The sequence below is a fragment of the Nyctibius grandis genome, chromosome 12, assembly GCF_013368605.1.
Source record: "Nyctibius grandis isolate bNycGra1 chromosome 12, bNycGra1.pri, whole genome shotgun sequence".
NCBI classification, from domain to species: Eukaryota; Metazoa; Chordata; class Aves; order Nyctibiiformes; family Nyctibiidae; genus Nyctibius; species Nyctibius grandis.
Window position 1 is genome coordinate 6,015,012 of NC_090669.1, and position 17,575 is coordinate 6,032,586.

General features: G+C 36.9%; 1 protein-coding gene across 3 annotated transcripts in view; it reads right to left on the reverse strand.

The window, feature by feature from the left end:
* The window catches only part of FTO (FTO alpha-ketoglutarate dependent dioxygenase), a 257,006-nt gene that overhangs the window by 136,518 nt on the left and 102,913 nt on the right, over window positions 1-17,575 (reverse strand). For all 3 annotated transcript variants that reach the window (XR_011049089.1, XM_068411450.1, XM_068411449.1), the window contains one exon: window positions 7,526-7,650. Coding sequence is in view for 2 of the 3 variants with exons in the window: in XM_068411450.1 (XP_068267551.1) it covers window positions 7,526-7,650 (125 nt within the window). In the remaining variant the exon portion in view is untranslated. The remainder of the gene's footprint in view (window positions 1-7,525; window positions 7,651-17,575) is intronic.

The following is a 17,575-nucleotide window of genomic DNA, read 5'->3' on the forward strand; positions in this document are numbered from 1 at the left end:
GGACATAAGCAAGTAAATCTAACTCTGTTCTCCAGTTCATCTTAGTTTCTCTGATGAGTTGATGTATCTCCAACCCATTCTTTGACCTCCCAGTGGGTTGCACTTCCCCCTCATCCAATGCTGTTGACATCACCCAGTAATTTACCATGGCTCTCTCATCAGCATATGATTATCTGGGTAAATTACCTTAAGTTTTAGTGCAAGCAAACTGTAGAGCAGTGCAACAGACTGACATTCTTTTTGCCCACAGTCAGCCATGATGTTCACTGGCTTATCACTACCTCACAACCACGGTCTAGACTGTTTAGAGCATTGACAGCATCTTGCTCAGTTTCTACATCCATTTAATTTTTGGCTGCTCCAAAAATGCCAGCAAGGGTACCAATTAGTGTCAGCTCTAACAGTTTCTTGATGTGATATACACACCTGCCTACTAGGACTGGAGAACCAATGTATTTTACATAGACCATCAACACAGATCTCAACGGGAATAATCTTTGGCACTACCTACCTGAACCATATTTGAACCGCTGACCTGAAAACAAAAGGCTTTGTATTTCATTACCAATCTCTGGAGCCATTAAGTTCTATATATGTGGAAAAACTTTAATCACATAAGGCTGACAGCATTTAAGACCTAAGTCATGAACTTCTGTAAGCATCTGCTCACTCATGCCATGCCATGATAAGCACACCATTTGGCTAGGTAAACCCTTTATGTTACCCTGTTTCTTCTGTATGGGTAATATATACATATTATTTAACACAAATACTCCAAATTAAATTTATTTAATTCAGCTTTATGACAGATAAAGCTGTGACAATAATGGTACTAACAACAATAAAGTCCTGTTTGGATAAGGTTTCTATATTTTACAGAAGAGAGAATTCTATATTTAGACTCATTTAATTTTAAATATCTGGTTTTAGACAAAGTTTTAGTTCATACTAAGTTTGCGAGTAGTTTTATGGACATGTTACATACCACGGCATTAGCATATTTTGCTGAACGCAAAGGAAAGCATGGATTGATATTGCAGAAGAAAGAAACCTCAGTGGATAAAGCAAAATAAATCTATGACAATTTTTCATTCTCTGGACCAGTCACACTTTATCCCTAGTTTGTAACACCAGGTCTTTAGCTAATATGGGCAGCTACAGAGCACCGTACACCGCACTGAATTATCCTGGTTTTTCTCCTTTTCCCCTGTCTCTGTGGCAGACACCATCCTCTCTTACAGGAACAATGACAGCTGATGCTACTGCTACTTTGTGGTTCAACTGTCTGATGATGTGGCAAACACTTTGCCTCCACAGATTATAAATTTGTCACCTCTGTGATCTATGCAATCTCCAGTATCCTGCATCCTGGAAAGGCAATAATCCCCACTTCCAGCATTCATATCTCGCAGTGGTAGTGAGCAAATCATTGTCAAGCCACTGGAAATACAACACTAACTATCTTTCTTGTACTGCAATCATGAAAGCTTACATAAATAAGGAAATGTCACGCATCCTGACTTTAAAAGCCTGTCCAGGTGAAATAAAGTGAAACCTCTAACAAATTTAGTTAAAAAAAAATTGTCAGATGCACTCTGATAGAGTGGAAAATTCTTTATCACTTTTTGTTTTGGAAACTTTCATTGCACTATAAATAAGGAGTAAATTTGTGTCATTTGTTAGTTTTGGAAGTGTCACTGAATCATCTTTTAAAAAAATCCATCTAACATAACAAGAAGAAAAGCATGAAATGAAAAGAGGGAAATGTCAAAGAATTTTGATTTAGTACTTACTCGCGTAGGGGATGATGCATCTCTGTATGGTTTTCAGAAGTAGAGCATTAAAATTAAACTAAATGATAAAGTAAACCCTCAGAGCAATTAATCCCTACAAAGTGCCTAATGAAAGGCTCTGACACACAAAAGCCTACATACAGAGCTGAAGTTCTGCTTTTACCAGACTGCCCTATAAATACCATTTGTTTTAAGTCCCTACACCAAGTAACATTTTTTGCACCACATTTGCTGTGTATATGGTGACATCACAAGGTAAGAAGCAGCATTTTCTGTAAGTACTCACAGCTTGTAAACAAAGTCTTTTCAAGGGTAAAGGGTCAAGACAGTTTCAAAGGAAATAATAGTGGTGGTTAAACAGCAGCATTTAACCAAGCAGTATTTCCATTGTTCTGTAGAGTACTTGTACCTATTGATCCCAAGCTTGGCTGCTTCAAAGACTCCTCAATACAAGAAACACAGGTGAAAGACAGAGGCGGAAAACAGGAAGGGTCACGAGAAGCAAAAGAGGTCTGGTAATAAGCAACTGGAGAAAAGCCAAAGGTCAATCAAGGCAGCTGATGTCTAAGCATAACTACAGCAGGAGAGCTGACAACTTCATTGAAGTTGCAGTGTTTTCTCCATTCATTTGAAAGCTGCAAGGTTGGTTTTCAATCTGCCTGAAAGCATCTTCCTGATTAACATACAGTATTCAGCATTACAATCTAAGTCACAATGTACATTTAGTTTCTGAAAAACTGTTTTAGGTTACATATTGGGTACTGAACAGTTTGATTTTCATCTTTTAAAGAGCATACACATGCACATACACAAAATATGAATATCAAAGAATCCAAATATTATAATCTTTTTTTCCCCCCTGTGATTTCCAAGATGATTTTTGTCTATGCTTGTTGCTAACTCACTGAGTATCTATTCCAGCTGACACACATTGTCCAGAGAGGACAACTGTTACAAAAAACCCACTGGAGATCACACAGCTGTGTGTACCTAGATACTAATTTCAGTAACATGGACGCTGGATTCCTCAACATGAAAAACTCTAATGTTACACAAAACCACCACAAAAGTTTTAAACCACCCAGATGCTTCCCCTCAGTCTCTGTCAGAGTTTGATATCTCTGCAATTTGTCTGTTAAATCTTTGGAACTAGTGTAGCTCCCACTGCAGTAGTTTCTGAAGAGTTCACAGTATTTCATATATTTATCATCTTGGCAGGCCTGTGAGAGTGTAAAAAATTTCAGTATTTGTCAACGAGTCTTTCAAACGGTATTACCACATTTCATTTAAAAACTAGCATTTAGTGAGTTCCTGAAAAATACACAAAGTCTGTGACAGAAGGAAAAAAACTGCTCCAACTTTCCCAAAGCCCACGCTAACTTCTTAATCCATGAACTCTTCTTCTGTTACAGTAGGAAATATGTTCCTTCTTTACATCAACACCACTTTCTCCTACTGGAGCTAAAAAGAGTAAAATTCTACCTTAATTACCTTCTTAGATATGATCTAACATTCCAAGGTATAAAGAGGTAAAGCATAAGAATCCACCTCATGGTGTATTGTTAAAGTTAAAAAATTAACTTTTTCTTCAAAACAGAAGATAAAATATATAAAAATCTTCCTGTTTGTATCTCATTTAATATGCACAGTATTTTAATATTCCATTCTCATATTCTTCATTGTTGTTCTTATTATAGAACCTAACAGTGTTATCACAGACTAGGACTCAATTGTCACATTATGTACTTATAATTTCAATTTCCATATAAATATCCACATAGTAATCCAGATATCACTGCTGAGAGGTAAGACTATCTCAGTGGTACAATAAGCATTCGCTGTAGCTAGAAAAAATACATACCTTCGCATTGTTGTGTCAAAATTGTGAGATCTAAGGAGGAGTTTGACAAAGGCAAAAAATGCTAAGGAATTATAGCTCACGTTTGACTTAAAACCTGAAACTTATACAATCTGCCATGAGTAAGTGGTTCTTCGTTGAAGTGTTGTGCAAAGATAGAAGAATATAACAATTCTAAATATACACAGTGATCTGATCTACAAAATGTTATGAGTTGTAGAATGACCTCATAAAATAGATATTTTTTAGTAATGGTTTAACTAACCATGTTTTTTCCCAGCAGTTCATAACTTGAATGTAGTTAAACATTATCCTTTAAATTAATCTATTGTTGATTTCTTGATGACAAATTAGCTTGGTAGTAAATGTATCTATATAAAAAATATAGCAAAAAAACTACTAGCAATTAAACGTATTACTACATGAAAGCATTAAAGACGATATTATTATAACATAATACAAGTTCTATTAGGAGATATAAGAGACACAATTTTAATTGAACTATACTGTCCAGTTCTTTTAGGCTTTTTACTAATCAGGAAAAGTCCACTATCGTCTCTTGAAATTCAAGTACTTTTTTTTTTTTGGCCAAACTCTTTATGATATAACAACTTTTCTGGTTCCAGTTAAAAAGTAAAATAAAAAGTGTCAATAGCATCATGAACGGGCTAAAAATAATAACGGCTTTTTTGAAAATGAATCAGGTGCAGATATTGAACTGTACTTTTTCATCCTTTGTCTCACTTTTCAAATGATAATTTCTTCCACAGCCACCATTAAATCTTGATCTATTCCAGCTCTCTGTATGGGTCATTGATTCTAGATGTACCATGGTTATTTTTAAATGTTTCCCTTTCGTAGAGAAAAAGAGGGCTGTCTAGAGCCAGATGGGTAACTTCACACTTCATTTATCAAACCCAATGCATTAGACTCCACCCTCTCTTTCCCACTATTGCTGTTAAATTTCCATATAATTTGGTAACAATTTTCATTATTATACAGTGACCCTAAAAAGTCTACACAGGTTTGCATGGTTAGTCCAAAATTCACAGCTGTTCCCTTTACCCTCTATTTGTTACAGTAGAATCTAAGGTTCCCCTTACTTTATAAGCTGAACAGTGACCTTCTATAGGCAGAGGTCAAGAAGGGGTCAGTTCAAAGGGCTTAGAGCAGCTCTTTAACAGCTATAACAACCTGTCCATCAGGCACTATCACGCAGTATAAACAAATCTGGGGCTTTAGAAACTCTGGACCATTTCTGTTAGCACTTAGAGGACATTCATTGAGTCCTACCTGAAGTATTTTGGATCACTACCACTCAACACAGAACAACTTGAATCTCTAGAAGACCTGCTCAGATACTTAAAGACACTGACGACATCTTTGAGTCAAAAGTATGTGAAACAGCGAGCCATACACTAAGTGCACTACCATGTATTTTGGACTATGGAGCTGAAATAAAATCAAATTAAATAAAACGGTCATTTCAGTTGGTTAGTGTACAGAAACAGTGGTACAAGTTAAAGGAAATAATGCAAGGACGTGCTTTAACCAAGTAGATACATACACATACCAAAACAGTTCACATGTCTCTCTCTCAGAACAGCTAAATTTCTAGAAGTTGAATCAGTTTGTAGTAGCAGTTCCAGGAATGTATTTTTTTAATTTAAGGTGTCAATGACACAAATAAAACCCATGAAAGAACAGAATGTCTAAATAACTCTACAAACAGCAAGTGCAGAGTAAAGTTTTTGCCAGCTGCCTTCCCTTCATTGACCTAAATTTCTTGAAGTTGTACTGTTCATAATGTGCTCTCTAATGCACAATGTAAGGTAATTAGAGTCATCTGTATTTAACTTCCAGAGCAAAAAAATTCTATTATCTAATCTAGCTGATCCCCTGATAGCCTGTTGAAAGTAAAATACTGTAACCTATTGCCTGCCCTTTGACAAGTGCTAATTATTTCCTGTCCAAGCACATTTTTCTCATGTAATTCCAAAGTACACAATAGACTGATCTCTAAAACATGGGCAGCCCTGCTAGTACCACGGCGGACGTTTTATAACTTTCACCACCGTATGCTTGATGGCTACCACAGTCAGTGCTTCATTCCAGACATCTAGCTGAAACTTTGATGAAGTAAAGTGAGGTGTATGGTAACAGTCTGTTTATGCAGATCACATGGATGAGACTCTCAGATAGGTCACTGGGATGGGAAACATCAAACGAAAAGAAAAAGGATTATGGATATTTAATACTCTAAGGACACTTTCTTTCAGAACTTTCCAGGCACAATGCTCTTGAAATTTTCTTTCAGGTGTTTAGTTTTAAGGAGGCCTGCACTTTGTCTGCTTGTGCCTCTCCCCACCCCCACCCAAGAACTTTAGCATTTCTGTGTCAGAGACTAGACTATGTCTACAACAGCAACACTGGCTCCAGCCTCCGATTACATTTAGAGCAGCGAGCAGAGACCAAAAACACTGTAACCCGCATTACTTTAAAGCAAGTCCCGATTGCCACGATTCCTGATGACTTCGTATATTAGGAAATCATTGTTAAACTAAATGAACACTAAAAAGATATTCAGAATTGTTTAGCCTTTTCTTATCTCTAGGAAGCTTTCTATTCTGGTTCACAACAAAGATGCATGTGTCCCACAGAAAAGTCTTAAATGATTTCCTCTGTTTCCAATATAGCCAAATCGTTTGTATTATTTAGTAAGCATGGAGATAGAAGGCAAAAAAAAAAACCCCACAAAAGTCCCTTAAATTCCTCAAAAACAAAGAAACAAAAACCACATGATAATACGAACAATATTATAGACCCACCTTACCAAGTTCTTCTCCAGTCTGATATCTTAACTGATGAGTACACAGATAAACATTCTATACTCATAAGAACACAAACTTAAAAAACATAGCCTCTAATTGTATAATAGTTGCTACTATGTAATAATGTTCAATTTTTATCTAAAGCTTCTAAAATGTTTCAAGTCCACTCACTGTAATTATTGGGAACAGCAAAGCCACTCAAGTGTCAGATCCAATATCTACAATTAACTTTTTAAAGTCAATCTCACAGAATTTTCAGGAACTTTCCAAAATTATACACTAAACAAAACACAGGAGAACTCCCTTAACTGAAACACGCAGGGCAGGTTAAAAAATTATGCTAATTAAGTGCTAATTTTGATTAAGAACATCTCATTAAAAATACTTTTGACTAAAAGCTATTTAATTGTAAGCATAGGACATCTAGTTTTAAAGGAAAGCTGTACATTTGGTAGAAAGCTTCTTCTAATAAAAACATAAATAACTTTTTAAAAATTGTTAACAACACCACCTGATTTATTACCATGGCAATGAGTTCAATTTAAGAACTCAAGTATAATAAAAGAGTCGCATGATACGAACTCTAGCAATACGTACATTTATGCCAATCTCACCCAACACAACCGAGTTAGCACTGGCAGGACACCATGAGAAAATGTGAGTATCATGAAGAAAGCAGACAAGAAGGGTATCTATCAATGGCATGCCAGCAAGGAGTACTGCACATATTGTTAGCAATGTAAGGACAACCTTAGGGCACTTAAGGTGACACCAGTCCTCAAATATGTATGCTGCCTGTCAAGCTATTATCAATACACTGCACTATACAAGCACAATAAGGGAGCATTCTACCCCACAAAGCAACTCTGAAATCAGAAGCAGAAACAGTGACTATACCATTCAAGGAAAAATACTATTTGAACAGTAAAAATTTTGAATTTTCTTTTTAAACGTCAGCTTGCCCCCCCACAAGGGGATTTATAGGTGTATATTTGATATACTTGTTTCTAATTTTATCTTACTATTTTTAAAAAATGTCTCACCTTGCTGTCCATTCTTTACGCAGTTTTTGTCGCTCAGTAAGAACTAGCAAGAAGCAGCTAATTGTTTCATTCCTTTGTTCCTCAATTTGTTCCTCTTTTCCAACTTCAGAGAGGACCAGGCTTGTCTTAGAGGGAAAAAAACACATAAAAATTACAATCTAGATATAGGAAACAATGTGTAAAATTAATAAAAAGCCCATAAGCAAATAAGGACAGTAAATCAATAGCTTTTTTTATTGCAGTTCCCCTGCTGACAAATCAATACAGTAAATGATGGTTAGAAATGGCCACCATATACTTGGTAATTAATCAATATACATGACACATAAGGTAAACCTTAAAATCTCATTGCCTTAAGTAACACAACAAGATATGCATTCTAGCTCTCATTTTCTTGAGACATAATTTGTTTCTTTTCTAAATATTTTCTTGTATAAAATCATATCAGAAATGTTTCCCTCAATACAGCATTCATTTGGGGGATTTCCCCCTCCCCTTTGATCCTTGGTGAAGCTAAAAAAGAAAATACCTGTTTGTATTGTATCTTCTGAAAGGAATGTCTGATGACATCCTCATATTCTCTTTATCATGAAATATTTCAAGTAAACAAGTAGTAAAACTCTACCTTTTTTCATTCATGGAATAAATTAAAAATTGCTAAAATATATATATACATGCAATGGATTTAAGTCGTCTGTGGAGTAGGATGACACACAGTCTCTGCAGACCAAAAGTTACTGGCCTTCCCAAATGTTGTGTTGACAGTTAGTGTTGATGTAACTACACTGCAGATCTTCTTATCGCCCTTCAACCACCCAGCAAGCTAACTCCAACTCCCTCACTCCATCTCTGCCTTCAACTACTAACTCACCCACCATTTTCTCCTCTTCTTTCCCCTATGCTTCCCCACGTCTGCCAACTTAGGAAAGAAATGGCACATATGCTGATGCTCACGCTACTAACACATCTGCCAGCCAGTGCCCATGTGCTGACTTGATGTGCAGCAGTCCAACCACAACAGAGATCTAGAGCCGACGCTGCAGTCTTTTCCTTCAGTGAAGGTATTCTATTTGTCTTTCTCGCCTTAACCAGCCACTGATACTCACTTAACTATTTTTGCTGTTCTAACCTTCAGTCACATGTTCTGCAAACATATGAAAGTATTTAAATGCTTTTGGGAAGGATGACTGAACGGACAGAATGCTTGCACAAACCTAGTTTTTCACAGAAAAGGAGGCAAAATATATGTTTCTAAACCTGAGCACTTGTGGAGGTGAGTTTGAAAACACAACTCAAAAACCACCAAGAGCTGCAATTCCTACTCCCAGCATGGCCTCTCTTATAGGAACAACATGACAAAAAGACATGGCATATTGCCTCCTCCTCAACATCACATACACATTACATTCTGTCCTGCCCAAATGTACACCCATTAAAATTCCTTTGGGGATTCTGTGAGATAAATGGTTGTTGTTATTATCATCAGTTTGTGAAAACAGGACGATCTATCCTTAGTTTGACAGGTTTTTTTTCCACAAGAGAAAATAATATGCAGATTACAGAATCATAGAACGGTTTAGGTTAGAAGGGACACCTTCCACTAGACCAGGTTGCTTCAAGCCCCATCCAACCTGGCCTTGAACACTTCCAGTATACACTTCTTAAGCTATGTGAAGTAGCAGTAACATTGCTACCGCCATGGTGGTTCCAAGAGACAAGCATGACAGGGCTCATAGAGACAGAAAATAATTTTATTACACCAACATCAGATGACAAAGAGCAAAAAGCATCTTCCTCCCCACCTCCCAGCTCTATCAGTTTGCCTAGCAAAATGCATTACTTCGTCATATGGGACTTACACATCAAAAAGAACATTTTTCTTGTAAAAAACAAAAATGTTCAAAACTCTGTCTACACAGATCACATTCTTGACCCTGCTTTGACATTACAAAGCAAACAAAAAGCCAGAGAGTATTTTCAGATAAGGATTCCGACATGAGTTTCCCTTGTGCTGACCTACAACATCTTTTTCGCAAGCTCTGATATCTGCCAACTTCAACAATCCTGATCTTACAGCCTCACTTCCTGCAGCCGCACAGTTTAAAGGAGGATTTGATAGAGGACTTCAGCATGTGAGAACATACTTACATGAGATGAAGAGATGTACATTCTTTAACTGATGTAAAGTAACACTCCTTGCCATTCAGAATAAATATACCTATTAAAGCTTTAATTTTTATATTTACCATGTGCAGGACTTGACACAGCACTATAACTAAAGCTTATCTCTGTATTATAGGATGATCAGACTGCAGCCATACAGCTAGGTCACAGTACACCAAGATTTCCCTTTCAGAATCCTTGGATGGCCTTATTAATCACAACGGGGTAGGGAAATCCACTGGTGATGGTGTAGAAGTCTCCTTCTCTCCAAGACTGCAGAAAGGCCCCAAGTTTAATGATGCTATGCCTCACAAAGCTGAAAGTATAGTTATTTGCAGGCAACAAACATCAAGATCCCCTAAATAAGTGATTCCCAAAGCACAGAGCATGGAGAACTGATAGTTCCTAAAGAATTTTCAGTTAAAATCTGATCAAAAGATGATGTGATTAGAGTATTATCAGTTAGAGAAGATGGGCAACCACTTCTCCAAGTATTCACAATCACATAATGATTTTGTATGAACTCTGATGGCCTGGCCAAATTGCAACTTTGGTACTGAGTTCCACCACCTAAAGTCCCCTCCATCTACAGGAACATCATAATTCTGGAAATTGAACATAATTTAATTTTTACTGAGAGAACAATTATATTGCTCCAGCCTTCCATTAACACCTTTCATTTATGTGGTGATGTACACAGTTCAAGTCAAACTCATAGTTTGACACTGACATCATAAACGTTTCTTTACTGAGCCCTGTGAGTACAATTGCAGCAACCTGGAGGGTGAAATAGTACTATTAAGCAAAATACAACAACAATACGTAGCAATTTAACTGATTTACTTGTTTTCTAAGAGTGCTGAGGGCAGCGAGGTTACCCGGAACGTGAGTGCAGGGCTTGATACGTAGCTTTTATAGAGGCATTTCCTAATAACTTGCTATTCTTATCATCTTAATAAAAATTCCAAATTGTAACAAATAAAGCAGCATTCTGGGTAAAATAATATTATACAACACGTTCCTTTGAAAGTTTTCTTTTCCATGTAACTTGTTTTGGGATTTATTTTTAACAAGGGGATTCAATATATACCTTGACTGATAAAGGTCAAGGGTTCAAGAAACTCGGTCAAAGATGTTATCAGCTGGGAAAGCCATTTCCTCACATCAACACTGATAAAAATCCATCAGAAACCCAGCCGATACCACCCCTGCTCTAAAGGGCAGGAGTGACCTTCTTTTGAACATCACTATAGTTGCACATCCCATCAAAGAAAATCTGACCTTGTGTCTCAATTCTTTTAATGTTCTTTAATGACAGATAATTGTCTGCAGAGGCCCCCTTTGCCCAACACTGAGTGAAGCCTTCACTTTTCGGAGCTGGGCTCAACACTGACTCCGTGTTTTTCAGCACACTTGGGACAGCAAGACAGTAGAATAAACAAACAATGTAACCAGCCCTATAGCCTGCCTTATCTCATCTTTATGTTCACAGGGATTCTTCAGGGTGGTGATGTTTACAAATTGTTGGAACTTACTTTCTTCTGCTTCCTGAGCCAGCAAAAACACATCCTGGACAACCTAAGCAACGAGATTACGCAAATTGCTTATCACCTGAGGGAAGCAACTTCTCGTCTCATTGGCCAGCACATCTCTTTAATAAGTAGCACTGTTAATATTTTTCAGCAAGTCTTCCCCAATTTTCCTTACAGATCTATTAATGTATTTAGGGCATTTCCTTGTAAATTCCAAATGGCATGGTCTTAAACACACAACCCACCTCTCAAAAAAGCCCAAAGCTGTATACACATGTGTGTATATATATATATATATATATATAAAAAATTATATATCAGTTGCCAATCCAGTCTTCTATGTTAAAGATAGTATTTATGACTTTATACCCTTTGCCTTCCTTCTGGTACCGTGGCAGAACTAAATCTAGTGCTCTACTGACATATCAGGCAACAGCCAAACAGCCATCAGAACATCTTCTCTTTATTATGTAAGAAAGAAAGGTACCAAGATAACATTTTAAGAGACCAATATCATATTCCTCTCATTCCCACTGCCAAAGTGTATCAGTGACACGAGACTGAACAGGAACTACTATAACTAAGCCTTACTATTCACTCAGGATACACACTCAAAATTAGATACCTTTTATGAGTCTTAAAAAAGCTAACCTAGGTATTGCAACAGGATTACAATGGTAGTTTTTTTCTTAGATACACAGCAGAAGAAACTGTTTAAACATCAACAGGTCAGTACCCTGCTTAACTGTGTACCCTGGGTGAATACTACGACATGCTTACAAACAAGCAAAAAACAAGCAACCTCCAATCCTTCAATACAGACCTCTTGAGGAGCCAGACTTAAGGTTAGAAACATTGTATAGCTGGAGACACGAAGCCTCCTATGCTGTCAAACAAATTAGCCTTCAGTCTGAACTAAAGTGGCACTTGGGACAGTTTGTCTCTTGGTCCCACTTTATTGGGTCAACAAATCAGAATTTTTCACTCTGAGTTAAGATTTAATTTACTTACCACCAGTTTAACTAGGATAACCTTCTGAATCTTTACTAACCACATCTACTCTAATACAGCAGTCACCTCTCAATAATCAATAACTAATACAGAAAGGAAAAACATAAAAGTGTAAAATCTGTAAGCAGGGCTAAAATTTTAATGTCATTCTGTACCTTCCTTGTGATTTTTGTGACTTTATTTTGCTCTTAGTGCAAAAAGTATCCTGGTGAAATTCTGTAAAACTAGAACACTGTACCTTTTAGAGGGGGGAAAAAAAACCCACCCTGAAATCTATTAAGCCATGTTAATTTAACATGTCATAACTTCCATGTGATAAAAAAAGCTAGTAATTGCTTACAAACCACTGCTCATTTCTTCTTTACTTTTAAAATTTTTCCTTAAAATATGAGCAAATGCACCCAATTTCATTGATACGATGGAAGCAGCCAGTATGGTTTAAGTTATCGCCCAGTAATTTGGGCACATTAAACCCAATTCTCTGCCTTTTGTTTATTAATCCACTATGCCAGATATCACAGCTTCACTCAGCAACCCTCATGTTTTGGATGATATTGAAAAATGGCTCGTGTTTGTCAAAGAACGTAAAAAAAAAAAGTAAAGAGGAAAAAAGTGTTGTTTATAGAAGCCAGCTGCTCTGGCTTTGGCGCTAGCAGCTCTTCATCCTGCTATTTTACACTCGCAACCCCCACTGCCCCCACTGGCACAGGTACAACTAAATGTTGACTTCAATGCTTCAGAGAGCACTCAACTGATTCTGGACATGATTAATTGCCAAAGACATGGCTGACCATATGGAACAGAGAAAGCATCAAGTAATTCATACTTCTGTATATGATCATTTGGCCCCTGTTGTTTTAATGTACAGGAAAGAGCTAGTATAGCACAGACCTGGTGTCTTGCCCTTGACAGCCCATTAAGAAATCTCAAAGCACCTAGTTGAAGTTATGCTGTTGGCTTTTCAATAGCAGCCTAATAAAACAGAAGCAAAGCTTTCCAACTAGTCTTAAATCTTTCACATACAGTACATTAACCACTGCTGCTAAAACAACTGGTTTCTTATGGTAGGAAATGGGATTTGATTTCTAGCCTCTGCATACTTACTGAAAGCCTTTTTCTGACCTTTGGAAGGTTTACAAAATCATTGTTCGTTTTCCCTGCCATTTTCTCAGTTTCTTGCCATAGTGATCCTAATAGATTTGTTTAAGGTTCAGTACGTTCTACTCTTACTAGCTGTTATATGCAAACTGTACACTGAAGGTAGGCTCATGGGAGCTGAAAGGAAAGAAATTATTATTAACTGTTTTCTTCCTGAGAGTCAGAGAAGTCACTGCAACATCTAAAACATAATTTACTTTTAAAGAGCCCATAAAACAAAACAAAAAAATTCTGAAAAGAAGCAATATACTAGCGTGTGCTTTCTTTTATCAGACTGAAGACAAATCATCAAATATCATTTGAGAAGGAAGGACAATTTATTTTAAAGCTGTAGTATTCTCAAGGATGTCTGACACAGGACTCAATGAAAAGATTTGGAATACATATCAGTATCATTAACTGCTTTAATATTAGTTTCATCTACCATTAACATCTTTTCAGTCATATGCAGTCAAAGAAAAATGTTTAAATAATGTTTCCCTGTCAAGGTTCTTAAGGTGACAGTGCTAAAAAGTTAATCCCCATCGTCACAGATCTTCTGGCAGTTTTGACATATGTTGGCAAGGATGTATTTGCTGGCACCTTCCATTAGAAAATATTTACATGGAGTTTTCTTGTCTGTGGATTTTCTAGTTGTCTAAATGATCCTCACGGTCTGAAGGGCCTTATGTGGGAAATCCTAATCATTCGACATTCATCAGTGGCAATTTCCCAGGCTACTGAATTCAGCTAACACTACTAATGCTCCAACAGAATACATGGATAATCCACAAGCCAACGTAAAACTCCATGACCATTCTGGTTACTGATAGAGCACTTCAACATTAAAACAGTTTGTCTGAGTCAAATATTACGATTGTATTTAAATAAAATATAAAGGAATAGAGATTTTTATGAAAGACACATAATTTTCGTATTTTTGTAGGGTAAAAGGAATGGAGGCTCAAGTTTCTGGTGTGAAAACATTGCCACAAAGATTATATATTTTCCCCTACCATTATATTCAATGGTGCACATCTAAACTAATCAAGTACATAACCCAATTATAGAGTAGAACGCTTGAAGTTAGGCATATGCTTAAGCTCTATATACAAGTCTACATGCATTAAAATGTAGGGAGCCCTGCTCTCTTTGAGGTATTCACTGCTGACAACAAAGGATGAATACCTGACTTGATAGATGAGTAGTTCGACCTAGAAAAAACTACAGTGAGTAGATCACTTAGACATTTCCAAAGAAACTTTACGTCTTGTCTACACTAGAAAGTCACACCATTTAACTATACCCGTGGAGCTTAAGCAGTACGTTTTCTAGCTCTATGAGTTTAAAGGTCATAAATTAGACCAGGCAGAGCTTATTTGGAAATAACGATTACCTTTATGCCTATGTAAGTGCATTTATACTAGAGTCTTGAACCATATATTTAGGAAAAAGGAATCCCAGCAGAAGTAATAACCAAGCAATTTTTGGTTACTCTGGCATGCCAAAACGGAATGAATATCCAGTGGAGAAAATAAATCTTTTTTACTGGATGATTCAATGCAGTTATGATAGGTCTCTGAAAGATTTTCAATACTTAGTTATAAAGAAAAAAAAAGTATAAAGATCAACACTTTGCTGCGCTAATCGGTTTGGCAATGTTCTAAAGGTGAAGTATAACCCATCTCATCGAGAAAGAGCAACCGAACCACTCAAGATATTGGGAACAAGAGTGGTTTAGCATCTTCAGATGTATGGGTGAGTGAAAGGTTACCCTTTAGCCACATTCTCCCAGAGCATGGCCCCTCCACCTCTGAATCATCAATAGCACAAAGACTGAGGCAGGCCTACCACGCATAGTGGATTATATGAAGTGTAAAACATTGTGGGGGAAAAGCTTTTGAAAGTAGTCAGGAAAAAAAAATCACGCTTGCAAGAAGATCCAGCTGACAGGCTAGTCCCTAACAAGTGAATATGTTTGAAAACATTGTGAATGCAAGAAAAGAACACCCCTTTTGTTTCCAAACCTACAGTGTGTCTTTACCCCAACTGTTGCCTGCATGGCTGAACATATGTTTTCTGAACAAGAACTGAAGCAGAAAGTGTTCTTTGTTATAATTCACTCCTTTGTATACACCTCCCTTTTGCCATTTTGGTCACATGCAAACAGTAGTTACACTGAACACTTAAGTTCTGAGGGACTGCACAGCAGTGTATGCTTCAGTGATTATTTACTATTGCTGAAATCAGTTGAGCTAAGATGCAACACAAGACTCACTTCACTAACGCGCATTCTGGACAGCTGACATTTTGCAATACTGAATCACGCCGAGTACAACCTGCACAAGTTCACTTAGCCAGCAGACACGATTTTCAGCATCAACAATTATGTGCAGTTCTAATAATCACTGAAGAACTATACAATAATCTTATGTGTTCAAAAGAATTCAAAAGAGTACCCTGTAAGTATAATTTTTATAGCATATCAAAATTAACATCATCAGATACTATGAATAATTTAGGGGGGGAGGGAGAAGAGGAAAAAAATGATAGGCTTCAAAGCCAGAAGTATGTAATACCATCTCACAAAACACTGAAATGAACTCTAGTTTGAACTAAATACTCATATAATTTTACTAATTCTTATGAAATAATTCTACATGCAAGCAAGGCATCGCTTTGACTCATCTAATTTATACTGAAGTCCTTATACGCTAAGCTACATATGAGCGTCTCAAAATATTTACGGATGAAGACTTGTACCAAAACCTCCCAACTAGACACCCGGTCCTTGTAGCACTCAAAATTCAAACCGGAATCACTAAACTTAGTATTATTAGTCACAGGAAAAATTATTTTTAAACATCTCCAAAATATTAAGAAAGATGGAACACAGCGAGTCTGAATTCATTATTGTATTTTTATTTGTGACTATTTTTTAGTGTTTAATTACATGTCATATTACTGATTTCCTTGAAAAGCACATCTTAGTATCTATTTAGTAAGGAAAAGCCTAGAACACCATTTTCTTCCCATCACTGAAGCCACTACCTGTTGCCATCAAGCCACTTACTCCCTTAGCCACAATACTTTCTAGCACAATGTCTAGTAAAAACACAGCTGCGCAATAATTTGGGACATATTCCCAATGTCATTAGTTTTATTGAAATAATTTAAATCACAGAAAGCCAAGTTACAGAATGACTAAACACTGCAGAACGAAGAAGCTTAAAGCCACAATCAAATGAAATAGCAAGCCACTTATGTCCAGAAGTGCCTGTGGGCATGCTTTGTCCAAGAGACACGCCATAGCAGAATAGCAATTTAGTACATATGCAAGATAACCACATACAGCTGAACCACATCTTCGAATGACACACAGGTTTCAATGCCTTTATCATCCTCACAGTACTATAAACGCACCGGGTCTGTGGATATCCCTGTGAGAATGGGACTCTCACCATGTTGTTTCAAAAATGAAATTTTGTCACGTTTGGCTCAAGTAACAACTTCATTACCCCCAGTGACACCATGGCACACCTTCATATAGATTTAAAATTCATAATCATGTAAGTGCAGCAGTAACACTAGCTGTCCTGGCAAAAGGACACTCCTGGGAAGAGCATAGGAACCCAATATATTGTATGTATTTAATGTATGGGGAATATGGCATTGTCAAGCAGCAAGGAGGACACCACCACCCATCACTAGAGGTTGATAATTAAAAGAGCATTTGAACATAAACTTCTTTGCAAGCTATGATCCTTTTCCTCCACTGAAAAGTAGGCAACCTGATTTCAGTGCCTTCTCCTCCTCCAGCTTTGTTATAGTACGTAACTATATTTTTACATAAAATATAAGCTAGGCATTTCATATATAGGCCATGCAAATGGTGATGACCTGCCATTGAGGGTGTGCAGTGCACTAGCAATGTACTAGCGTTGTATGCAACGTACGCAATATACTAGCAAATCCAAAAAAGGGGGGGCTGACAAAGAAGAATATACAGAGAAGTTTACTGATTTAACTCTCAGTCACCCATAATATGTACAGTCACTATTTTGGATGCAGTACTTACAGTAAATATAGATTCCTTCAGGGGGGCAAGCAATTACTTATTTTTACTTCTCTTGCATTCAGAGCATGTTTAGGAACAAAGTTTTGCGCATGTCATCCTGACTTATCAGAGCATAAAGCTACATAATCC